The sequence below is a fragment of the Nomascus leucogenys genome, chromosome 24 (assembly GCF_006542625.1).
Source record: "Nomascus leucogenys isolate Asia chromosome 24, Asia_NLE_v1, whole genome shotgun sequence".
Classification (NCBI taxonomy): Eukaryota; Metazoa; Chordata; class Mammalia; order Primates; family Hylobatidae; genus Nomascus; species Nomascus leucogenys.
Window position 1 is genome coordinate 10,856,634 of NC_044404.1, and position 26,391 is coordinate 10,883,024.

The 26,391-nt window shown below is 44.5% G+C and overlaps 1 protein-coding gene across 5 annotated transcripts in view; it reads left to right on the plus strand.

Moving 5' to 3' along the window:
• The window catches only part of UBE4B (ubiquitination factor E4B), a 153,032-nt gene that overhangs the window by 18,202 nt on the left and 108,439 nt on the right, over window positions 1–26,391 (plus strand). For all 5 annotated transcript variants that reach the window (XM_030805159.1, XM_030805163.1, XM_030805158.1 and 2 more), the window contains exon 2: window positions 22,015–22,201. In XM_030805159.1, the coding sequence (XP_030661019.1) occupies window positions 22,015–22,201 (187 nt within the window). The remainder of the gene's footprint in view (window positions 1–22,014; window positions 22,202–26,391) is intronic.

Genomic DNA, 26,391 nt, shown 5'->3' on the forward strand with positions numbered 1-26,391 from the left:
AGCAATTCTCCTGCCTCAGCCTCCCGAGTAGCTGGGATTACAAGCATGTACCATCATACTTGGCTAATTTTCATATGTTTAGTAGAGACAAGGTTTTGCCATGTTGGTCAGGCTGGTCTTGAACTCCTTACCTCAGGTGATTGGCCTGTCTTGGCCTCCCAAAGTGTTGAGATTACAGGCATGAGCCACTGTGCCTGGCCTGATCTGAAAGGTTTTGAGATATATCAGGTGTAGCCAAATGTGTGACCCCAAGCTCTCCAAAACCACTAAGGGTCTGTAGCAGCTGAAGGAGTAGGTGATAGGGAGAAGTTGGAGGAACAGGAAAGGGGTTTCATTAAAATCACTTCTCTCCTAACATTAACCACACTGCATTGAATTATTTATTCACTTGGTGTAGCTCCTACTGGGATATAAACTCCTGGCTATTCTTGTTTACTGCTTTTTATCCAAGTCCTAGCACAGGGCTTGGCACAGAGTGGCTCAAAACAAATACTTGTTCAATGCGTGAATGAATACAGTGATACAACATGTCTTTTCAGGACTCCTATTCTTTTTTTTTTTGTTTTTTTAATAGAGATGGAGTTTCACTATGTTGCCCAGGATGGTTTCCAACTCCTGGCCTCAAGCCATCTTCCCTCCTCGGCCTCCCAAAGTGTTGAGATTATAGGTGTCAGCCACCACAACCAGCCTGCCTCCCAATTCTTGTATTGCAATAGTTTATTTGTTTGCTTCATTAAGTTGTGTTAATTAGGTTAAGGTAGGCACTTGATGAAGCCTTTTTTTTTTTTTTTTTTTTTTTTTTTTTTGACAGTCTGCTCTGTCGCCAGTGGAGTGTGGCGATCTTCACTGCAGCTCCCTCCCGGTTCACGCCATTCTCTTGCTCAGCTTCTAGTATGGATTACAGGTGCCCCACGCCGCTAATTTTTGTATTTTATAGAAGGTTCACGTGTCTGATCCTGACTCGGACGGCCTCGCTCCAATGCTGGATAAAGCGTACCCCCCCCGAAAAAGCCTTATTATCAGAATTGTAATTCAGAGTCAGACATACCTGCAGGCTTTTTTGGTTGTTTGCTTTTTGTTTTGAGACAGGACTTGCTCTATGGCCCAGGCTGGAGTGTAGTGGCATTATCATAGCTCACTGCAGCCTCAAACTCCTGGGCTCAAATGATCTTCCCGCCTCAGCCACCTGAATAGCTGGGACTACAGGCATGCCACTGTTCCTGGCTCTTACCTGGATTTTATTTGGACCAACAAACTGGATGATTCTCGGGAAAGTACTTAATCTTTCTGAGCCTCAGTTTCCTCACTTATAAAATGGGGGCATGGAATACCATCTCATAGCACCATTCTTCAGATTAATTGGAGTGATATGAAGTGTGCATGGTGTAGTGACCTGGCCGAGTGGATTCTTGGGACAAGTTAGTTCTCAAAGTAAGATTGAATTGTGTATAATTGGAGTTTCAGTTGGTGTCCATATAACATCTAGCAAATCTTTTGCATATAATAATGCCAACAGCATAAATAGTGGTATCTTACTAGTTAAGGTAGCAAATAGACCGTGGCTTATGTGAAAGGTTGGGTTGGAATCCTCTCCCCCGACCCATTACTTCCAAAAATCTCTTCTGACCCAGGAGCCATCTTTTGTATTGAGCCACACTGCTACCACTTTTTCTAAAACGTGGAGTGATTGGTGGCCTGAATGTACTAAGAGGGTGAAGGTGGAGTGAAGAGCTTTGAAAGGGAGAGAAGAGTGTGCAGAAAGGGGATCTGAGGAGTCCCAGGAGAAACATTCTGCATATCAGGACTAAAGAATACAGCCTGAGGTGACACACTTTACTCCCATCAGATGACTTGTTTTTGTCTTCTGAAAGAATTGTACCCCTTCTAGCACGGGGGGACATCTCTGAATTGGATGTCATTGTATTAACTACTCAACAGCTGCTAAATCTTTGGCATCTTGTCCAGTTCTTTGGCAGCAATATCAAGATTGGGAAAAGAGGTATCTTTTGGGTCCTAGATTGAGAAGTGACTTTACCTTTCTAAATAAACATGACACGTTCAATGGACATTGCTTCTTTGTTCCCTGTCAGTGCTTGGTATAAATTCTAGATGTCTAATAGTGTCTTTTTTTTTTTTTTTTTTTTGAGACAGGGTCTTGCTCTGTCACCCAGGCTGGAGTGTAATGGTACCATCTTGGCTCACTGCAACCTCCACCTCCTGGGTTCAAGCAATCCTCTCACCTCAGCCTCCCGAGTAGCTGGTACTATAGGTGCATGCCACCATACCTGGCTGATTTTTTAATTTTTTTTTTTTTTTGTAGAGACAGCGTCTCACTATGTTGCTTAGGCTGGTCTTGAACTCCTGGGCTCAAATGATCCTCCAGCCTTGGCCTCCCAAAATGCTGGGATTATAGGCATGAGCCACTGCGCCCGGCCCATGGTGATTTAATTAGTTAGATTTTCTGACTAGATGAGGTAGCACACTGCTTTAATGGACCTTTTTGGGAATTGAACTTCTAAGATGTCCGAGTAGATCATATTGAGCACCCATCGTGCCAGGCACTCCTCAGGAATCATGTCTGTGATCATGGTCTTTTGTTAGACCTGTGTCTATACTTGTCACCAGGGCCAGCTTCACAGGCATGTGACTGCAGGCAGAGGTGCCCCACGCTTGGTTTAATGCTCTGCTGTTGCTGTCTTGAAATTCTTAATACATTTGAACAAGGTAGCCTGCATTTTCATTTGTCATGGGGCCCCGAACATTCTGTAGCTGGTCTTGGTTGTCATTGACTTTTTCTGTGTGGGTGGATATATGCCTGGGTAGATGTCGTAGTTCATTTGGACTATTATAACAAAATGCCATAAAGTGGGTGACTTGTACACAGCAGCAATTTGTTATTCACCGTTCTGCATTCTGGAGGCTGAGAAGTTCCAAGATCAAGGTGCTAAGAGATTCAGTGTCTTGAGAGCCAACTTCTTGGTTCATAGATACCTGTTTTCTCACTGTGTCCTCACTTGGAGGAAGGAGCAAAGGAGCCCCTGGGCTTTCTTTTATAAGGGCATTAATCCGCAGGTCATCAGGGGTTCCGACCTCAGGACCTCATCACATCCCAAAGGCCCCATCTCCTAATTTCATCAGCGACCCTCCCACCTCAGCCTCCCGAGTAACTGGGACCACAGGTGTTTACAACCGTGCATGGCTTTTATTTATTTATTTTGAGTCAGAGTCTCTCTCTGTTGCCCAGGCTGGAGTGCAGTGGCGCAATCTCGGCTCACTGCAATCTCCACCTCCCAGGTTTACGCCATTCTCCTGCCTCAGCCTACTGAGTAGCTGGGACTACAGGCATGCACCACCATGCCTGACTAATTTTTTGTATTTTTAGTAGAGACGGGGTTTCACTGTGTTAGCCAGGATGGTCTCGATCTCCTGACCTCATGATCCGCCCGCCTCGGCCTCCCAAAGTGCTGGGATTACAGGCGTGAGCCACTGCGCCTGGCCTATTTATTTATTTTTTATTTAATTTTTTTGAGATGGAATTTTGCTCGTCGCCCAGGCTGGAGTGCAATGGCATAATCAAGTTCTGGGGTACATGTGCTGGATGTGTAGGTCTGTTACATAGGTAAGCGTGTGCCGTGGTGATTTGCTGCACCTATCAACCCATCACTTAGTAACTGAGTCCAGCATGCATTAGCTATTTTTCTTAATGCTCTCCCTACCCGCTGCATGGCTGATTTTGAAAACTTTTTTTTTTTTTTTTTGAGACAAGGTCTTGCTGTGTCACCCAGGCTAGAGTGCAGGAGCGCAGTGGCATGATCACGGCTCACTTGCAGCCTCGACCTTTCGGGTTCAAGCAATCCTCCCACCTCAGCCTTCTAAGTATCTGTTACCACAGATGATAATTCTTTTATTATTTGTAGACGGGCCCTTGCTATGTTGCCCAGGCTGGTCTTGAATTCCTGGGTTCAAGTGATCCTCCTGCCTTGGCCTCCCAAAGTGCTGGGATTACAAGTGTGAGCCACCGTGTCTGGCTGATATTGAATCTTTAGATAACTCATTTTTCTTCATCAAATCTTTTTTTGTTGTTGGGGTAGTAATTAGAAATATTAGATTTTAAAAAAAGACAAGATTTTTGACACATAAGCATTTATTTCCATATTCCTTTTTTAATTTTTATTTTTGTAAGCTATTTTATTTCTTCTATGATGATTTAGAGGGACTATCTTCAAACCAATACAAATATTTTCTAAGTAATATCTGGCCGTTTTTTAACCAATTGAGTAATTTGTTGCACAGTAAGCCACCTCACATCTTTCAGCAAGAAATACATTAAATTTGGATAGTAAAGACATTGCATAATGAATTAGGACACAATTAAAATTTGCTTTAAATAGTTCTTTGGGCGAGGGGACACCACACTTCTACTCAATGAAGAGAAACATTTTGACAGTTCAGAGGTCTTTTATTTTTTTTAACACCTCTTATGCCATGAATTCATAGGTAATAGGTTCCAACAGCTCAGGCTTCCTCCCATTGGTTCTCACACAGTGTGCTTCTCTGGTACCTTTCTCTTTGGCTTTCTTCTTTTTCTGATCATTTTCCTTCATGAGTTTTAGGAAATGATGCTGGCTCTCAGCGCTTAATGTGCTCAATATGCGTATTAATTCTCTTGGCAAGACTGTTGCCATTGTTCATTTACTACAATGCCAGCAGCATGCTGGGAAACATTGTAGACTCTTCCAGTCTAGCCATGGTAACACTTGTGGGGCATTTTTTTTGGAACAGTACCCATTCCCTTGATGTCTGTAATATTACCTTTCTCTTTTTTTTTGAGATGGAGTTTTGCTCTTGTTGCCCAGGCTGGAGTTCAGTGGCGTAATCTTGGCTCACCGCAACCTCCACCTCCCGGGTTCAAGCGATTCTCCTGCCTCAGCCTCCCAAGTAGCTGGGATTATAGGCATGCACCACCACGCCTAGCTAATTTTTGTATTTTTAGTAGAGATGGGGTTTCTCCATGTTGGTCAGGCTGGGCTTGAACTCCAGACCTCAGGTGATCCACCTGCCTCGGCCTCCCAAAGTGCTGGGATTACAGGCATGAGCCACCGCACCTGGTGTGTTTTTACTTTGAACAGATGTCCTTGTGCCAAAAGGTTTGGTGATTTCTAGTTTAGGGAAACATGAATAAAGCATCTTTTGGCTTGAAATGTTATGATTAGAATGGGTTGTGAGTGGGAGAATTTTAATGAATGCCAATTGGAAAAAATGCTTGTGAAAGTGTCTCATAGGCCACCTTTTCATCATTTTTTCTTTTCTTTTCTTTTTTTCCTTCTTTTTCTTTTCTTTCCTTTCTTTATTCTGAGATAGCATCTCACTCTGTTTCCCAGGCTGGAGTGCACTGGCAGCATCATGGCTTACTGTAGCCTCGAACTCCTGGGCTCAGGTGATCCTCCTGTCTTAGCCTCCTGAGTAGTTAGGACTACAGGCATGTGCTACCACACCCAGCTAATTTAAAAAAATTTTTGTAGCAATGGGCTCTCGTTATGTTGCCCAAGCTGGTTTCTAACTCCTGACCTTAAGCGTTCCTCCGCCACACCCGGCCAACATGGGGCAAAAGTTACTGGAATCAGTTTTATGGAATAGTGTTAGAAGTAGTGGATGCTGGCCAGGTGCAGTGGCTCATGCCTGTAATCCCAGCACTTTGGGAGACCAAGGTGGGCAGATTGCTTGAGCTCAGGAGTTTGAGACCAGCTTGGTCAACATGGTGAAACCCTGTCTTTACTAAAAATACAAAAATTAGCCGGGTGTGGTAGCACGTGCCTATAGTCCCAGCTACTTGGGAGGCTGAGGCAGGAGAATCACTTGAAGCTGGGGACGGAGGTTGCAGTGAGCTGAGATTGCACCACTGCATTCCAGCCTGGATGACAGAGTAAGACTCTCTCAAAAAAACAAAACAAAACAAAACCAGAAGTAGAAGTAGTGGATGCTTAGTCGTCTAAGTTCATCATGTCTGCTGAACCAAGTAGGATCAAAGATGAGAATGGAGACCATACCATCCACTTCTATCCCCTGGGATGTTTTTGGTTATAAAGGGCATAAAGTTTCTGCAGCAAGAAACCTTCTTTAAATAACAGAATGCAGTTAAAATTATTCTACGCTCAGCATGTTTCTCTGCCATGTAATGTTTGGCAGTTTTAGGCTTTTGATCTTTTTGGTTTCTTTTGCTCCTAATTTCACAATTAGATGACACGTGAGATGCTTTTTAGTGCCTTTGTACATACTCATATTATTTAGATAAAGCAGAACCCTACACAAAGGGGAAACAGTGTCTGAGCCTAAGAGGAAGATTAAAAGAGCAAAGGGATGGAGAAAACTACCAGGCTGAAATTATTTTTGTAAAAAAGACTATTTACTGTGTGTCAAGTAAACACTTTTCATTTGTTCAGCAAATATTTACCGAGTGCTCTCTGGGAGTTAGGTACTGTTACAGTTGCTGGGAATACAGCAGTGAATAAACTAGACCAAATCCCTGCTCTCTTGGAGCTTGTATTGTACTGGGTGGGGATAGACTATAAGCTGATAAACACATACTAATTCAAGTTGTTTGTTATATTACCTTTATTTCTGATGACCGTTTTATAAGATAAGAAATATTTTGTCACCTTCTTACAAATGGGGAAATCGAGGCTCAGAGAGATAACCCAGCTGGAAACAGGTGCAGCTGGGATCCTGGCCAGCGCTAGCTACGCGATTGCTCATTGTGTAGAGAGCTTGGGAAGATGGGGCCTGGGGTAGCACTGCCCGCACCCATTGCACATGGTCTGGTCTCTGTTTCACTTTCAGGTGGACTGCTTCATTCATTTATTCATGAGACAAGGCCTCACTTTGCCACCCAGGCTGGAGTGCAGTGGCACATTCATGGCTCATTGCAGCCTCAGCCTCCCCAGCCCACCTCAGCCTCCTGAGTAGCTGGGACTACAGGCATGTGCCACCACACCTGGCTCATTTTTGTATTTTTTTTTTGCAGAGATGGGGTTTTGCCACATTGGTCTTGAATTCCTGGGCTCTGGTGATATGGCCCGCCTCAGCCTTCCAAAATGCTGGGATTACAGGTGTGAGCCACCACGCCTGGCCCCTTATTATTCTAATTTGAAGTAATAATATTTTAAGTATCATGGGTGACTCAAGAAAACACTTTAATTAGGCAGTTTTATGCCTTTGGTCCTTAGTTCTCACCAGCTGGCAGAATGGGGTTAGGCATATTTAACGTTCTTCATGTTATCAATTAGATGCAAAAAACATAATTAACAATTTTTGTTACAGTTTGTAGAATTCCTTGTATTTTAAAAAAGGTATAATTACTGCCTGGCTTTGGAGAATTAGAGGGTCACAACCTTTTTTTTCTCCCTGAGAAAATACCATTTACAGTCTTTTCTTTTTTTTTTGAGACAGAGTCTCTGTTGCCCAGGTTGGAGTGCAGTGGCATGATCATGACTCACTGCAGTCCCAAACTACTGCGCTCAAGCTGTTCTCCTGCCTTAGCCTCCTGAGTAGGCACACACCACCATGCCAGGCTAATTTTTTAATTTTTTATAGAGATGGAGTCTTGCTGTGTTCCCCAGGCTGGTCTCAAAATGCTGAGCTCAAGCAGTCCTCTCTGGGGAGGTTGAGGCTGCAGTGAGTTGAAATCATGCTACTGCACTCCAGCCTGGGTGACAGAACAAGACCCTGTCTCACCAAAAAAAAAAAAAAAAAAAAAAGAAAAGACAAATGTGTATTTTGCTAGTAATTACTAGAGGTTGACCTTTGTTAAGTATTTTGTGCTTTATTTTTGAGATATTTACTCACCTGGGAAAGTTCTCATGGAGGAGGAAGGTGACTTGCCTTGCCTGCATTCCGGTGGCAGGGAAGCAAGCATGGGAGGTAGTGGAGGGTATGTAGGTAAAGAGAGGTTAGAGGAGAAGGAACACCTGGACTGTCGGATGTGGAGTGACCTCAGGTCATGTCCACACAAGGACTCTTATGAGAGTGAAAGGGACTCTGTTACAATTAAAGTGGGAGTGCCAGGAGTACCCTGGGCTGAGGCCAGGAGCCGACATGGATGATCCCTTTCTAGAGGTGACGTGTTTGAGCTGCAGCGGAGTGCTTGGGTAAAAGCACTAGATGCTTTCGGGTTTTGATTTGGGAGTAAGTCCTGGACATAGTCATGATATTCTTTGGAGAAGAAATGTGGTTGATCAATCAAGCTTTTTGTAACTGTTGGGTAAACATTTTTTGAGTTAGGTAAGTAATCTGGAAAGTGAAGCAGAAAATGACTGGAAAAATGAGACTGCAGGGTGACCATGCCATTCTACCCCCGTCTCTTTCCACTCTGTCATATTCATCCTATAACATTTCTCAATTGCTTGGAAGCCTTGGTACTTTACTTGTTAGTGCAGACTTAGGGAAGCTGGGCTCACTGAGCTGTTAGGTTTATATGTGTTAAAACTTGTGCTGGAGAAAGTGCACAGGAGCCAGGCAGTGGGGCATGGGGTGCTGGGTGTTGGGCCAGGGTTACTAGAAGCTGGGTAGGGGGCATGGGGTACAGAGCTGGGGGAGTGGTGTGCACTGGGAGCCAGGCAGCAGGGAATCTGGAATCACAGTGACCACAGTCAGTGCTGCATCCTGAGCCCACCAGCTGCCGCCTGCAGGTGGTGCAAGGGTGCCTGGCACCTGGAGAAGCACTTCAGCAGCTGATGTGACACTGCCCTGAGCCTTCTGGGAGGCACTGAGAAATGCTGGCTGTGATTTTGACATCTGCGTCACCTCAGGGCAGAAGACAGCAATGCCGACCCCCTGGACAGTATTGGATGCCACTGACCAGATGTGGCTCCCAATAGTGATGACTTGGTGCACCTCATGGAGTAAGGGTCTGACTGGCCTCAGTAAAGCAGAAGCTGTTGTCAAGAACCATGAGGGCCAGATAAAGATCTGGATGCCGGCCGGGTGCGGTAGCTTGTGCCTGTAATCCCAGCACTTTGGGAGGCCAAGGCGGGCGGATCATGGATCACCTGGCCAACATGGTGAAACCGCCTCTCTACTAAAATGCAAAAAATTAGCCAAGTGTGGTGCCGGGCACCTGTAGTCCCAGCTACTTGGGAGGCTGAGGCAGGAGAATGGCGTGAACATGGGAGGTGGAGCTTGTGGTGAGCTGAGATTGCGCCACCGCACTCCAGCCTGGGGAACAGAGCAAGACTCCGTCTTAAAAACAACAGCAACAACAAAAAGATCTGGATGCCTTTGATGGAGCTGAACATTTATAACACAGCAACAGCAGCAAGGGTTGCTGGTGGGCAGACTTCACTGTAGGGCACCTACTCTTCTGTAAGAGTCTGAAGGACACTATTGTCAGAGCTCTGCCCTTTTGGAATGAAGAAATAATTCCCCATATCCAGGAGGGGAAACAGGTGTTGGTTGAGGCCCCTGGCAGCAGCTTTTCTGGCACAGTTGAGCCTTGGGAGGCTCTCCCTGAAGGGGCCATCATGGAGCTGAGCCTGCCCACTAGTATTCCCGTCGTCTATGAATTGAACAGGAGGAACTTGAAGCCCATGGAGCTCATGCAGTTCCCAGGAGACGAAGAGGCTATGCATAAAGCCATGGAAGCATGGCTGCTTAGGGCAAGGCCGAGGCATGAAGGGCAGCAGCCCATCCCTATCCCGACAACACCCTCCCGGTCTGCCCCATTCCTCTATGCTTCTCACCTCCATGTGTCACAGTGACACAGCTGTAGGCGTCTGAAGTTGTTGAGCGGATCTGGAGGCTCCCATTTTAATTTTAGGCATTTTTGTCTCCACTCCTTTCACACAATCAGAATGGCACCTCTGGGGCATAGGTCTTCAGCCCAAGCCAAGGAAAGGCTCCTTTTACCCAGGAGAGCTGAGGGGTGGCAACTCTGGGGTCTTTGCTAGTGCTTTGTTTACTTGTTTACTAAGACCCTGCTTGAGTAGGGGATGTGGAGGAACCATGCTAAGGCATGACCAATGAGGAGAAGCAAGAGAGCCTGTTTGTATTCCTGGGAGCCAGTCCCGTTCTATTCAGTCGTCAGGTCCCTGTGTGTGTGTGGAGGGGGTTGGAAAAGGTTGGGGGTAGATGAATGTAACCTACGTGGTGATTTAAAACAAGCAACTACAGTCATGCATCACTTAATGACAGGGATACGTTCTGAGAAATGCATCATTATGTGAACACTATAGGGTGTAGTTACACAAACTTAGATGGCATAGCCTATTCCACACATAGGCTCTATAGTATAACTCCTTGGATACTTATGATATAGCCTAGGTATTGCTTCTGGGCTACAAACCTGTACAGCGTGTGACTATACTGAATCCTGTAGGCAGTTGTACTGTAACAGAGTTTTTGTGTATCTAAACATAGACAAGTCACAGTAAAAATATGGTATTATAATCTTACCGGACCACCGTGGTGTATGTGGTCTGTCATTGACTGAAATGTTGTTATGCAGCCCATGACTGTATTTTCTCTCTGACCTCCCTAGGAGAGCTGGTTCCAGAAGGTTCGGATGAGTCCTGAATGTTTATGTATGGCATTTTCCTTTACTAAAACAAAACAAAATACAAACCTTTCTGGGGTTCTAGTAGCCACTGAAGTACTCCTACATGTGGTCATCAGAAAATAAGCCATTCCTGAAGCACCTTGACTTCTAAGGGTAGAGGTTCATTTTGCTGTGTATTTTAGAATCCCTAGTGAGCTAGTGAGATTCTGGACAATTTTTTTTTTGGAGCCAGTCTCACTCTGTTGCCTAGGCTAGAGTGCAGTGGCGCAATTGTAGCTCAATAGGCTCAAGTGATCCTCCTGCCTCAGCCTCCTGAGTAGCTACGATTATAAGCACGGGCCACCATGCCCAGTTAATTTTTAAAATTTTTTTGTGGAGAAGGCATCTTACTATGCTGCTCAAGCTGGTCTTGAGCTCCTGGCCTCAAGTGATGCTCCCACCTTGGCTTCCCAAAATCCTAGGATTATAGGTGTAAGCCACCGCACCTGGCCCTGGACAAGAGTTTGTTTCCACCTTCTGTTTTCTGTTTTTATTTTTACCTCAGAAGACAATAAGATATAAATGAGATGCATAAATGAAGCATAGTGCAAACCTATGGCATACTTACTTGTAGAATTTATAGTACTGGAATCCACCCTTTAATAACAAGGTGTAAAAGGGAGATATCAGAAGAGAGGAACAGACAACTGTAATTGCACAATTTCTGTAATTGTGCAAAACAAGTTGGTTTTTTTTTTTTTTTTTTTGGTGAGACAGTCTCTGTCACCCAGGCTGGGGTGCTAGTGGCATGATTTTTGCCCACTACAACCTTCGCTTCCTGGGTTTAAGCAATTCTCCTGCCTCAGCCTCCCAAGTAGCTGGGATTACAGGTGTGCGCCACCACGCCCAGCTAATCTTTTATATTTTTATTGGAGACGGGGTTTCACCATCTTGACCAGACTAGTCTGGAACTCCTGGCCCTAGGTAATCTGCCTGCTTCCCAAAGTGCTGGGATTACAGGGGTGAGCCACCACACTTGGCCCTGAGCAAGTTTTTATGGAGGATTGAGTGAAGGGCATTGCCTGGGAGAGTCATCTTTTAAGATTTTTTGGGGTAAGGGATCTCCTTGAAAATCTTGAGGGAATTGAAGATCCTCCTGGCCTTCATGGGTCCCAGGATTTGGACGCCTGCCCCAGGTACTCTCAACTCTACCCAGAAATCAAGCCGCACCAGGAAAGCTGATGCTTGGATCTCTTCATTTGGGCTACTCTCAAACTTTTTCCTTTGAATCTTGTTTTGCCATTAAGCATCTGCTGATGTTGAGGAGTGTTGTCAGTTACTTACTGTGCTGCTGTACGTGTGTAGTGTGTGCTGATCTCACTCCTGGCTTTATCTTCTTTTTTCTTTTTTTTTTTTTTTTTGAGACGAGATCTCGCTCTGTTGCCAGGCTGGAGTGCAGTGGCATGATCTCGGCTCACTGCAACCTCCTCCTCCTGCGTTAAAGCTTTTCTTCTGCCTCAGCTTCCTGAGTATCTGGGATTACAGGCACGCACCACCACACCCAGCTAATTTTTATATTTTTAGTAGAGACGGTGTTTCACCGTGTTGGCTAGGATGGTCTCGATCTCTTGACCTCGTGATCCTCCCACCTCGGCCTCCCAAAGTGTTGGGATTACAGGCCTGAGCCACCGCGCCCAGCCCTATTTTTTCTGCCATCATTTTGCTTCTGTCCTAATTTCCTTATCTCTTTGAGTTAAACTTGTTAATTTAATTAAGTTAAGTTGAAAATACATTTGATGTGTGTTTTTTTGTTTGTTTCTTTTGAGGTGGAGTCTTGCTCTGTTGCCCAGGCTGAAGTGCCATGACACGATCCTGGCTCACTGCAACCTTCACCTCCTGGGTTTAAGGGATTTTTCTTCCTCAGCCTCCCGAGTAGCTGGGATTATAGGCATGAGCCACCATACCCAGCTAATTTTTATATTTTTAGTAGAGATGAAGTTTTGCCATTTTGGCGAGGATGGTCTCGAACTTCTGACCTCAGGTGATCTGCCCACCTCGGGCTCCCAAAGTGTTGGGACTGCAGGCGTAAGCCACCACACCAGCCTTCTTAATGTATTTTTTGTTAATCACTTTAAATCTTTCATAGAACAAGAAAATAATGATAGTGAGGCCAGGTGCGGTGGCTCATGCCCGTAATCCCAGCATTTTGGGTGGCTGAGGCAAGTGGATCACCTGAGGTCTGGAGTTCAAGACCAGCCTGACCAACATGGTGAAACCCCATCTTTACTAAAAATACAAAATTAGCTGGGTGTGGTGGCGCATGCCTGTAATCCCAGCTACTCAGGAGGCTGAGGCAGGAGAATGGCTTGTACTTGGGAGGCGGAGGTTGCAGTGATCCGAGATTGTGCCATTGCACTCCAGCCGTCTCAAAAAAAAAAAAAAAAAAGAAAGAAAGAAAATAGTGATGGCGAATAAAACGGGTGTTGGGGCTGGGCATACTTTGGGAGGCCAAGGCGGGGCATCACCTGAGGTCAGGAATTCGAGACCAGCCTGGCCAACATGGTGAAACCCTGTCTCTAATAAAAATACAAAAATTAGCTGGGTGTGGTGGTGCATGCCTGTGGTCCCAGCCACTGGGGAGGCTGAGGCAGGAGGATCGCTTGAACCCAGGAGGCGGAGGTTGCAGTGAACTGAAACCGTGCCTCTGCACTCCAGCCTGGGTGACAGAGAGTGAGACTCTGTCTCAAAAAAACAAAAACAAAACAGATGTCGGCAACCTGTAGGACATTTTTGGTTGGGTATTCTTCCAGGTACCTCACACTCAGTAATCTAATCATAACCCATCTTCTTACAGTCTCCTTTTGTATTCTCAATTTTAGGGTATTTTACCATTCATTTAGGTATCCAGGCCTGAAATCCAGATTCTTCGTCTTCCTCACTTTTCACTTCCAAATAACAGCCAAGTTCCATTGGGGACACACATCAAGTATCTCTGGAGCTGTCCCTTTCCTATGCCCATTGCCCAGGCTTGCTTGTGGCCTGCCTCCATTCATTCTCCACACAGTAGCTAGAGTGATTTGTTTTAAAAGGTACATCTGGGCTGGGCGAGGTGGCTAATGCCTGTAATTCCGGCACTTTGGGAGGCCAGGTCAGGCGGATCACTTGAGGTCGTCAGGAGTTTGAGACCAGCGTGGCCAACATGGTGAAACCCCGTCTCTACTAAAAATACAAAAATTAACTGGGTGTGGTGGCGGGTGCCTGTAATCCCAGCTACTCAGGAGGCTGAGGCGGGAGAATCGCTTGAACCAGGGAGGTAGAGGTTGCAATGAGCCGAGACCATGCCATTGCACTCCAGCCTGGGCAACAAAAATGAAACTGTCTCAATGAAAAAAAAAAAAAAGAAAAGTACATCTGACCTGGTTATTCTCCTGCTTAAACCCTTCAAAGGATTTCTTCCTTGCCTTCATGAACAAGTTCAGTGTCTTAGGATGGTATTCACAGCTCGTCATGAACTTGTTGCAGCTTGTCTTTCTTGTCTGCGCCTCACCATGTCCGTACACACTCATTCTTACCAACTGCTCAGCATTCCCTAAACAGTGTGTGTGCTCACAAAGCCTCCCAACCTCTGCCGGCGCTCCTTTGTTCCTTGTCTGCCTAACCCCTACCTGTCCTGAAAAAGAAACTCAAGTCAAGTAATAAGCACATAGCATTTGTATGTAGCTGGATTTTCAAAATTGCTCTCTGGGGTGATTCAGTTATTACATGAATATACAGTTAGTGTAAATGAATTTGAATCCTGAAAACCTAATAAGATAGTGAAAAAAAGGTGATACTCTATGCACAAGCAAACTGCTGATTGCATCTCCGGGGAATTGAAGTATTTCTATGCATACATGCAGTAAGTAATAGAACATCTTATTGAGCTTAAGCCAAAAATGGGATTTATTTTAAGGATACAGGAGTCTTCTTTCTGAACCTAGGGATAGAAAGATAGCTGGGTCACAGGAAGAGACTGGAATCAAGAATCCAGATGCTGCCAGGGCTTCCTGTGTCTGCATCATTATCATTACCCTTCATTTCCACTCTCTATCACCTCGTCTCTTTCTCACTTCCTTTACCTCTCTCAACAGCCCTGGCTAGTCCATCTCTGTGCCTACTGTGCGCCGCTGTACATGGCTAGAGAAAAAAACAAAAGCCGTGCTGGTGGGTCTAACTTTTCCCTCAACTTTCTATTCTGGATTTTTTTTTTTTTTTTTAAGGTAGAGTCTCACTATGTCGCCCAGGCTGGAGTGCAATGGCGCAATCTCTGCCCACTGCAACCTCCACCTCCCGGGTTCAAGCAATTCTCCTGCCTCAGCCTCCTGAGTAGCTGGGATTACAGGTGCCCGCTGCCATGCCCAGCTAATTTTTGTATTTTTAATAGAGGTGAGGTTTCACCTTGTTGACCAGACTGGTCTTGAACTCCTGATCTCAAGTGATCCGCCTGGCCCCCCAAAGTGCTGGGATTAAAGGTGTGAGCCACCGCGCCTGGCCCTAAAAATTTTTAAATCTGCAGAAAATTTGAATGACTCACCTAGATTCATCAGTTTATTTTTTGTCACATTTGCTTTCTCTGTCTGTATATAAATGTGTGTGTGTACATCTATACACCCACACATACTTGTTGGTTTTGGCTGAGCTATTTGAAAGTATGGAGAACCACTAAAGCAGATGGGAACTAGGAGGAAGGAAGGGAAGGCTTCATTGAGAAGGTAACATTTGAGCAAAGATCCAGGTCAGGGAGCAGGACACAGAGCAGTTAAGGGGCAAGGGGAGGAGAGGAGCGTGTGGGGGAGGAAGGCGCAGCTCCACAGTAAGCAACCACCAGCGCCCAGCTGTGTGTTGAAGGAAGAGGAGACCGCTGTACTTCACTGTATTGTCCACATATTCACCACCCCTGTCTGGGGAAGGTTCTATTTCCCCACCCTGCTGGGGGTAGTTTCGGCACTGTGACTGTTTTGGCCAATTAAATGTGAACACAATTGAATGTGTCACCGCCAGGCCAGTGTGGAGTTTGCCCTGCCTCTTGCCCTTTGCCTGGGCGATTGCTAGTGTTCCCATTAGAGGCTGCTCTTTCACCCTGGGTCTTGGAGTGAAGACGTTATGGAGCAGGGCTACACTTTCATCTGAATGTTTTCCCACGGTAGATGTAGTGGGAAATAATAATGGTTTTCATTCTTTTCATCAGAAATTCTGTGAAAGAAGAAAGATGAGGAAAAATGGAAATTTACTGTGTCGTTGCCATTTGCATTTATGTATAATTTGCACTAATAATAATGTTCATTATAATGTAAATCTACATCCTTTTAAAAAATAAATGGAATCACTATGTGTACCCTTTTGCAACCGGCTTTTTCAATTCAATTTTTTTAAAAAATGGAAAATACACATAACATAAAAATATACCTCATTTTAAAAGCAGTAGACCTCAAAGTGAATATAACATATATCATTGTCCCCCTCCCTCCCTCCCTCCTTCCCTCCCTCCCTCCTTCCCTCCCTCTCTCCCTTCCTACCTCCCTCCCTCCCTCCCTTCCTACCTTCCTTCCCTTTTGTTTCTATTTAGTGGCAGGGTCTCACTCTGACACCCAGGCTGGAGTGCAGTGGTACAATCATAGCTCGCTTCAGCCTTGACCTCCTGCCTCAGTCTCCCTAGTAGCCGGCACTACACATTGTGTGTGCCACCATGCCCAGCTAATTTTTTATTTTTTGTGGGATTGCGGGGGGGGGGCTTGCCATGTTCCCCAGGCTGGTTTTGAACTTGTGGGCTCAAGTGATTCCCCTGCCTCGGTCTCCCAGAGTGCTGAGATTACAGGTGTGAGCCACCACATCTGACCATGTAATTTTTTTTTTTTTAAGGAAACTGACAAATTTTAGATCACAAGAGCTGTGATGTTCGGACGTAAATGCATTTTTTGGAGAAACATTGTTGGGCTTAGATTAGGCCTACTGTGAAATTGTCATAGCATTTAATACGTTTTAAACATGGCCAGCTGTGAAAAAAGAAAATAAAACCAATAATAATACTAGGAGTTATTGGCCAGGCGGGTGGCTCACGCTTGTAATCCCAGCACTTTGGGAGGCTGAGGCAGGTAGATCACCTGAAGTCAGGAGTTCGAGACCAGCCTGACCAACAAGGTGAAACCTCGTCTCTACTAAAAATACAAAAATTAGCCAGGCGTTTTGGCAGGCACCTGTAGTCCCAGCTACTCGGGAGGCTGAGACAGGAGAATGGCATGAACCTGGGAGGCGGACGTTGCAGTGAGCCAAGATCACGCCACCGCACTCCAACCTGGGCGACAGAGCAAGACTCCGTCTCAAAAAAAAACCAAAACAGAACTAGGAGTTATCTTCATCTTTACAAGGAGACTACCCCAAAGAGAAAGTATTTGCAATTATTTTTCTTTATATTGGAATTCACTTTTTTTTGAAGTAGAAAAGTAACACACTTTTGTAGAATGACTGTTTATTAAACTTATAACAATGTTTTATGGGTGTTTTTCCCCACAAACTGCTAAAAATAAGAGGAACAGTTTGGCCCATCCTGTCTTAGCTTCTGCCTGAAATCACAATGGCCTTCACTGTTTTGAATCTATTTTTAGTTCATCAGGAACGTGAGGGTAGGAAGTGCTGCATCATATAACAAATTAGGAGAAAGCCCTGTTTTAATGTCATTTGTGAAATAAGAACTGAGACAAGAAAAACTCTAGGAATGAGATTTCATGATTAGTATGTGTGGCTTTGAGTTGTGGTTTAGGACACAAATTGAGGAATTGGAAGTTCTTTATACTTTTTTTTTTCTCTGTGAGATAGGGGAAAACAAAATTCTCTTAAAAAGGACTTTTGTTTAACTTAAAGGAGTTTATGCCAGTCCTCTGGGCTTAATGTTGAAAAAGTCAAGTAAACAATGAGAAAAATGTTTAATCATATTTTGGTGTGTTGTAACTATTTTTTGGTGTGTATCTCATATGTTCTGTTTGTGATAAAAAGTGAGGTTGCATCTCTTAGTACTCAAATTAATTTTATACACTTTTTTTTTGAGACCTGGCTCTCACCGGGTTGCACAGACTGGAGTTTATGGCTCTCTGCAGCCTTGACCTTCCCAGACTCAGGTGATCCTCCCACCTGTTTTTTGTTGTTCTTCTTGTTGTTGTTGTTGTTGAGATGGAGTCTAACTCTGTGGGCCAGGCTGGAGTGCAATGGCGTGATCTCAGCTCACTGCAAGCTCCGCCTCCTGCGTTCACACCATTCTGCCTCAGCCTCCTGAGTAGCTTGGACTACAGGTGGCCACCACCATGCCTGGCTAATTTTTTTGTATTTTTAGTAGAGACAGGGTTTCACCATGTTAACCAGGATGGTCTTGATCTCCTGACCTCGTGATCCACCCACCTCAGCCTCCCAAAGTGCTGGGATTACAGGGGTGAGCCACCGTGCCTGGCTAGTTTTTTTTTTTTTTTTTTTTTTTTAAGATGGAGTCTTACTCTGTTGCCCAGGTTGGAGTGCAGTGGCACAATCTTGGCTCACTGCAACCTCCGCCTCCTGGGTTCAAGTGATTCTCCTGCCTCAGCCTCCCAAGTACCTGGGATTACAGGCGTCTACCACCACACCTGGCTAATTTTTGTATTTTTAGTAGAGATGGGGTTTCAGTATGCTGGCCAGGCTGGTCTCAAACTTCTGACCTGAAGTGATCCCACCTACTTTGGCCTCCCAAAATGCTGGGATTACAAGCATGAGCCACTGCACCTGGCACAATTTTCTTTCTTTTTTTTTTTTTTTTGAGCGGGAGTCTTGCTCTGTCGCCCAGGCTGGAGTGCAGTGGCGCGATCTTGGCTCACTGTGACCTCCTCCTCCCGGGTTGAAGTGATTCTCCTGCCTCAGCCTCCTGAGTAGCTGGGATTACGGGCGCATGCCACCACACCTGGCTAATTTTTGGTATTTTTAGTAGAGATGGGGTTTCACCGTGTTAGTCGGGCCGGTCTCGAACTCCTGACCTCAGGCCATCTGTCTGCCTTGGCCCCCCAAAGTGCTGGGATTACAGGCGTGAGCCACTGTGCCCGGCCAGTTTTTGTATTTTTAGTAGAGCCGGTGTTTCTCCATGTTGCCCAGGCTGGAGGTAAACCTTTATACCTGTGATTGCACAAAGCCATTCTCTTGTGAGTCCCCTATCCAGATATTCCCAGGGTCTCAGGTTGCTAAACCAGTTCAAAGCTGCCACCAATGTAGAAGGCAGTCAGAGCACTGAAGGGCGTCATCCTCTACTGAGAGCCCTGCTGTGGGCAGCCCAGAACACTGCCCCCTGCATGGCTCTTCCTAAATTTTCCAGCAGATCTTTAAGATGGGGCAAAATGCATTCTCCCAATCTTCTCATACCCCTTCTGTCATGTATAGACCTGCCTCTGTCTCTTAACTCTTTCTTCCTGCTTAATAGTCTGCAACATGCTTCACAAAGTCTTGATTCTTCAACCTTTTTTGAAACCTTAGAATCCTTTCTTTCTTCAACCGCGTATTACAGTGAGTCAGAACATTTATTCTCTGTTTATATCACTGAGTAGAACATCCGAATTTAACATCTTGGGCTGAACTTGGCATTGAGGTTTAAGGTGACTTCATATTTTTTCCAACAATAGTAGGTATGCTCTTCCAATGATAATGATAATGTCAACTAATAAATTAGTCAATTTTATGTTCAGTGCATTTTTCTAGTATTTCTCATTTATTCATCAGATATTTAGAGAGCACCTACCATGCGTCAGACACTGTTCTAGGCACTGGTGCATCAGAAGTCCTTGCTTTTAAGAAACTTCAAGTAGGGGGATGGTAACTAAGCAATACACAAATAAATATATCACACATGTCATAGGGCAGATCAGAGCCACGGAGAAAAAATAAGCAGGGAAAGGGACAGGGTGGTGGTTTTCTCATAACCCTATAAGGAAGATACTGTTTTTTTTCTTATTTTTTGGAGACGGAGTCTGACTTCATCACCCACGCTGGAGTGCAGTGGTGCGATACCGGCTCACTGCAACCTCCGCCTCCCAGGTTCAAGCGATTCTCCTGCCTCAGCCTCCCAGGTAGCTGGGATTACAGGCGTGTGCCACCATGCCCGGCTGATCTTTGTATTTTTAGTAGAGACAGGGTTTTGCCGTGTTGTCCAGGCTGGTCTCGAACTCCTGACCTGAAATGATCCAACGCCTCAGACTCCCCTCGGCCAATGATTTCATCCTCGTTGTACAGATGTACAGTGTACAGATGTCCATTCTGCAGAAACTGAAGCACAGAGCTGTTAAGTGACTTATCTGGATAGGCTCCAGATAAGTAAAGTAGTCAAGTAATAAAGGTTGAATTTGAATTAGAAATCAAGCATGAACTCCTAAATTTAGCTGTCTGTAAGATAATGAAACTTGGCGCAGCACACTTGTAATCCCAGCACTTTGGGGGGCCAAGGTGGGAGGATTGTTTGAGCCCAGGAATTTGAGACCAGCCTGGGCAACATGGTGAGATGCCATGTCTACAAAAAATTTTAAGTTAGGTGGGTGTGGTGGTGCATGCCTGTAGTCCCAGCTACTTGGGAGGCTGAGACAGGAGAATCGCTTGAACCTGGGAGGGGGAGGTTGCAGTGAGCCAAGATGGTGCCATTGTACTCCATCCTGGGCGACAAGAGTGAAACTCCGTCTCAGAAAAAAAAAAAAAAAATACATTCTATACAGAAGACTATATTTAACGTATAAACTATGAAGAAGAATAAGATGAATACCCGTGAACTGATTACTCATAGTTGTAAGTATACAACCCAGTGAGTTTTCATAAAGTGGACATACCTGTGACACTAGTATCCAGTTAAAATTAAAAAAACAAAAAACAAAAAACACCATTACCAGATCCCTAGATTCTCACTCCTGCCTCTCCCGAGCTTCTTCCTGCCCCTTTCCCACCAAGGATAACCATTATCCAAACTAATGGTATAGTTTAGTTTTTCTTATTTTCAAATTTTATAGAAATGGAATCATCCACTCTGTTTTTTTTACATCTGGCTTCTTTTGCTCAGGGGACATGGGCAAATCTGTTAGGAAGCTTTTGGAGATGCCCTGCTGTTAGTAGGAGTTCAACAAATACATTTTGAATGAATGGATTAATTTCTCTCTTTCAATAAGGTGTTGCTCTTTAATTATATGTTAAAAGGAAGAAGTGGCAGGTTGTATTTTTATTGAATCAAGTAAAAAAAGAAAACCTGATCATTTTGCTCCTAGAAGCAATGGTTAAATTTGTGTCTTAGTGTAACTTTTGTTTCTCATTGTTTTAGTGAATTAAATTGGCTATTTATTCATTAATTTATTTTGGAGATGGAGTCTCCCTCTGTTGCCCAGGCTAGAGTGCAGTGGCACCATCTCAGCTCACTGCAATTGCCCTCCGTCTCCCGAGTTCAAGTGATTCTCCTGCCTCAGTAGCTGGGATTACAGGCGCGCACCACCACACCTGGCTAATTTTTGTATTTTTAGTAGAGACAGGATTTCACCATGTTGGTCAGGCTGTTCTCGAACTCCTGACCTTGTGATCCTCCTGCCTCAGCCTCCCAGAGTGCTGGGATTACAGGCGCGAGCCACCACACCCGGCCAATTGGCTATTTATTTTTAAATCTTACCTATTTGAAGTGACAAAGTTAGGTCATTTTATTAAAATAACAAGCTTTAGTGTGTTACAAGCATAGGCTGGGCATGGTGCTTCATGCCCATAATCCTAGTATTCTGGGAGGCCAAGGTGGGAGGATCACTTGGGGCCAGGAGGTTGAGACCAGCCTAGGCAACATAGTGAGACCTCGTCTCTGTCAAAAATTTAAAAAAAATTAATTAGTTGGGCATGGTGGTGCGCACCTGTAGTCTTAGATACTTAGGAGGCCGAGGTGGGAAGATTACTTGAGCCCGGGAGTTCAAGGCTGCAGTGAGCTATGATTGAAATACTGCACTCCAGCTTGGGTGACAGAGAGAGACTCTCTCTAAAATAAAGTGTAATATGCTTACTGTAAATTCACCATATCAGCCAAGGAGGTGTGATAAACAGAGATGGTAAGGGAACTAACATACAGTATATATGTATTTATGTTTGTATGTATGTATGTATTTATGTATGTATGAATTAGTGGTGGGGTGTCACTGCTTTGCTCAGGCTGGTCTTGGACTCCTAGGCTCAAGCGATTCCCCCCACCTCACCCTCCCAAGTAACTGAGACTATAGGCAGGCACCACTGAACCTGGCCAAGATATAGTTGTTAAAAACTCAAGTGGTAGAGCTTGTAAGAATACTGGTAGAGCGAGTTATTCTCTCAGAAGAGTACTTTTGCTCAAGGCATATTTAGTTGTTAAGCTCTGGTGTGGTTATGAATAATGTCATTCTCTGGCAGAATTGTGTTTCTGCTGTTTAGTTATAGAATGCCCTTTTCCCCTTATGTTGTAGATTCGACGGAGGCGCCTTGCACGACTTGCTGGTGGACAGACCTCTCAGCCAACCACTCCACTCACCTCTCCCCAGAGGGAGAACCCTCCGGGGCCTCCCATAGCGGCATCAGCCCCAGGACCCTCTCAGAGTCTTGGTCTCAATGTCCACAACATGACCCCAGCTACCTCCCCAATAGGTGCATCAGGTAAGCCCAAGCTTCATACCTGGGACTCTTTTATAATTCTTCTTAGCTTTTTGTTAAGCTGATGGTTGTGATGTTTCCAGAACAGATTAAAATGAAGCAGACATTAGCTCTTTAAAATCCTGCAAGCAGTAGTTTAAATATCATTGCAGTGTGTTGCGTTATTGCCATTTTTTTTATTGCAATCTGTTAAACCAATTGCTTTTCTTTCCATAACTTCCATCTTTTTTTTTTTTTTCAAACAGGTTTAGGTATTATCTCTGATGACAAGATGATTAAGACTGAATTTGGTTCTGCTGATGTTATGAATTTGGTTGATGGTTTTAACATAAAATAATCTGAAAATGCAAGATTAAAATAATGGTCAAAATGAACACCTCTAATTGCAGATTTCCTTGTCTTCATTCTACATTGGCACAGTACTTTTTCTTTAACTTTTCAGAGGATGAAACTACCTGATAGGATGTTTTAGAACTATCTCATTAAAAAGTAAAAGTTTATTTCTTTATATATATATAATAAATGAGCTGATGCTTGATATCCAGGACTGTCTTTGTTGGGAAATTATGATATTTCTCATACTGTGTATTTGAAAATATCTCTCTTTTGTCTGTGAACTTTTCTATCAAATGTAGTATTATTGTCATATAATAATAATTACTATTTTATAATTAGGATTCTAGTTGCGTAAAGGGGGTGCTAAGAGGCCTGCATTGATCATAATATCATCTAATAATTTGATAGTCAGCCTTCCAAATCATCTGTCTTCTTGATCTAGAATCATGTGTCAATTAAAAGTATCTGCAGAGTTTTTGTTGCTGTACTTCTCGTTAGGTATCAATGTAGACTATAGGTATATATAAACGTTATACCTAATGTGGTTCAACCAAAACATCTATTAGTAATAAAGAAGGTCCTTGACTATAATGTTTCCTCTGTATGTCTCTGAGAAGCTCTGATGGTCTTCTGGTAGGATTGACGGGTTCAGGATTCCAAATGTGATTTTCCTTGGACACAGTACTGACAACAGTGTTCTTTGCCTTACCCTGGTCAGTCCATACCTGGAATGCTGGAATCTGTCCTGGAGAGAACCTCTCTCACTTTGTCTTACTTGCTTATTTAAACCAGGATCTTGGTTAAATCCCATTCCCCACCTATTCTGTCTCATGCACTGGAATAAGGCTATAGAAAAACTCAGAACCATTTGAAACCATTTGAACTAATTGAAAACTTTTGAAATGTCTGTCTCATTTCGAATTCATGATTACATGGCTGGGTGTGGTGGCTCATGCCTGTAATCCCAGCACTTTGGGAAGCCAAGGTGGGTGGATCAGTTGAGGTCAGGAGTTCGAGATCAGCCTAGCCAACATGGCGAAAGCCCGTCTCACAAAAAAATACAAAAAGCCGCGTGGTGCTACCTGCCTGTAATTCCAACTACAAGGGAGGCTGAGGCATGAGAATTGCTTAAACCCGGGAGGTGGAGGTTGCAATGAACCAAGATCGTGCCACTGCACTCCAGCCTGGTGATGGAGTGAGACTCTGTCTCAAAAACAACAACAACAACAAAAAATCAAATTCAGGATCACAAACTCAGGTAGACCCTTGATACTGGCAGGCCGTTGCACCATGCTTCCCAGTTCACTCACTTTGCTGATCTGTTTCATACCTTCTCCAGTGTGCAGTACCTCATTCTCCATGCTCACTCTCCCAGCTGGTGGCCTGGCTTCCCATTTCTTTCTTTCTTTTTTTTTTTTTGGAGATGAGTTCTCACTGTGTTGCCCAGGCTGGAGTGTGGTGGCTGTTCATAGGCGTGATCCTAGTGCACTACAACTTAAAACTCCTAGGCTCAAGTGATCCGTCTGCTTCAGTCTCCCATGTAGCTGGGACTATAGGCATGTGCCACCACACCTAACTCTGGCTTCATATTTCATTGAGAAAACAGATGCAGGCAGAACCTAGGCAGGGAACCTCCATCAGCCTCAGTCATCACATCCATCTGCCTACCTGTATGTGTGCCCGGTTCTTGTTATGCACAAATTGTCCCTGCTTCTAATGAAGCCTGGACCCTAGATCCCATCTCCCCTCAGTTACTCAGCCTTCACTCCAGCACTTCCTTTCTCTCTCTTGCTTCATCAGATTTTCCATCTCATGTGGCCTTTTTTTTTTTTAACAGCCTATATAATGCTATTACTTTTCCCATCGTGGGAATGAACAAAAGGAACTCTCTTGATCCAATTCCCCCTGCCAGCTTCTCCCCCACATCTCTGCACCAAAACCTTTGCAGCAGAACTTCTGGAATGAGTTGCCTGTCCTCCCCATCCCCTTCTGCCCTTGCACTCTTTGCTGAATCAACTGCAGTCAGGCGAGGCCTCCCGTGGTTGCTCTGTGGTTGCTCTGAGTCACTGTCTGGTCTGACCCATCAGCCTCATTAGACATGGCTTTCACCCTCTTCTCCTGGAAACACATTTTTCTTTTGGCTTCCAGAACAGCCCATTCTCCTGGTTTTCATGCATTCTCTGTATCTGTTCCTTCTTCACTGTTTGCCTGGTTCCTTTTCATTTCCCTGACTTCTAAATGTTAGGATTCAAGGGCTCAATATTTAACCTCTTGTCCTTTCCATCCAGGTTTATTCTCTTACTGATGTCATCCAGTGTCCTGGCTTTAATTACCCTCATTTGATGATTCCTAAGCTTTTATCTCCAACTTGGACCTGCTCCTTGAACCTCAGGCTGACACATCCGGCGCTTTACCTGACATCTCTGCTTGGATGTCTAACAGGCATGTCACAGCTAGCATGCCCCAAATCAAGCTTTGCTGTTTCCTCACATTTTGTCTTCTCCCAGGTTTCCATCTCAATAAATGACAGTTCATGTTTTCTAGACCTGGATTGGCAAACTCTTTCTGTTAAGGGCCAGATCGTAAATATTTTTGGCTTTGGAGGCTGTAAGGTTAGAACTATTTATCTCTGCTTCTGTAGCACAAAAGCAGCCATAGAACATATGTAAATGAACAAGTGTAACTGTGTTCCGGTAAAACTTCACTTACAAAAATAGGCAGTAGCCCAGATTTGGCTTGTGGACTAGAGCTTGCTTGGCCCTGCTCTAGACCTGTCAGAAAACTAGAAGCAGACCAGATTTTCACCACCTCGTTTCTTCTCATCACCTCCACCGCTATTACCCAGGTCCAAGGCACCAGCATCTCTTACCTGGATTTCTGGAACAGCCTCCTAACTGGTCTTCTCATGCCCACCCTTGCTTCACTTGAGTCAGGTCTCAGTGTAGAGCCGGAGGGGCCCCACTAAAGCGTAAGTGCAACATTGTGTAACAGCCCATATGCTGTTATCACAAACTAACAGAAAGGCTTGGGCATTCCCTAAATGGTTAGTTCTTGCCCGGGCACCTCTGTGCCAAGTAGTCCTGATTATGTTTCTCACATAGTCATCATTATTCATAGTCACAAACAGTTAGATATTATTAGCCATGCTTTGGTGGGTTGGATAAACAGATTTTCATGATTTCCTAAATAAACAAGTGAAAAAACAAACAGAAAATCTCTCTTAAGACAGATTACATCTATTCTGTGTTCAGGCCAGGTGCAGTGGCTCATGCCTGTAATCATAACACTTTGGGAAGCCAAGGTGGGAGGATCCCTGGAGCCTAGGAGTTCGAGACCAGCCTGGGCGACATAGCAAAACCCCGTCTCTACAAATTCAAAAAATTAGCCGGGCGTGATGGTGCACACATGTAGTCCCAGTTACTCGGGAGGCTGAGGTGGGACGATTGCTTGAGCCCAGGAGGTGGAGGTTGCCGTGAGCTGTGATCACACCACTGCATTCCAGCCTGGGCAACAGAGCAAGACCCTGTCTCAAAAAAGAAAAAGAACTTTCAAGAAAATATGATAGCTGTCTGTTAAAGAGTTTAAACAGTTGGCATGAGGAAGGTGATGGCTTTTGTTTATTTTCTGTGGTCCTGGAAGTTAGACATAGGTCTAGTGGGTAGATTTATTATCCACTGAATGTGATTGAGAAATTTTTGTTCCAGACTCAAAAAGTGCTTTCTTTTTTTCTTTCTTTTTTTTGAGACACAATCTCACTCTGTTGCCCAGGCTGGAGTGCAGTGACGTGATCTTGGCTCACTGCAACCTTTGCCTCCTGGTTTCAAGCAACTCTTCTGCCTCAGCCTCCTAAGTAGCTG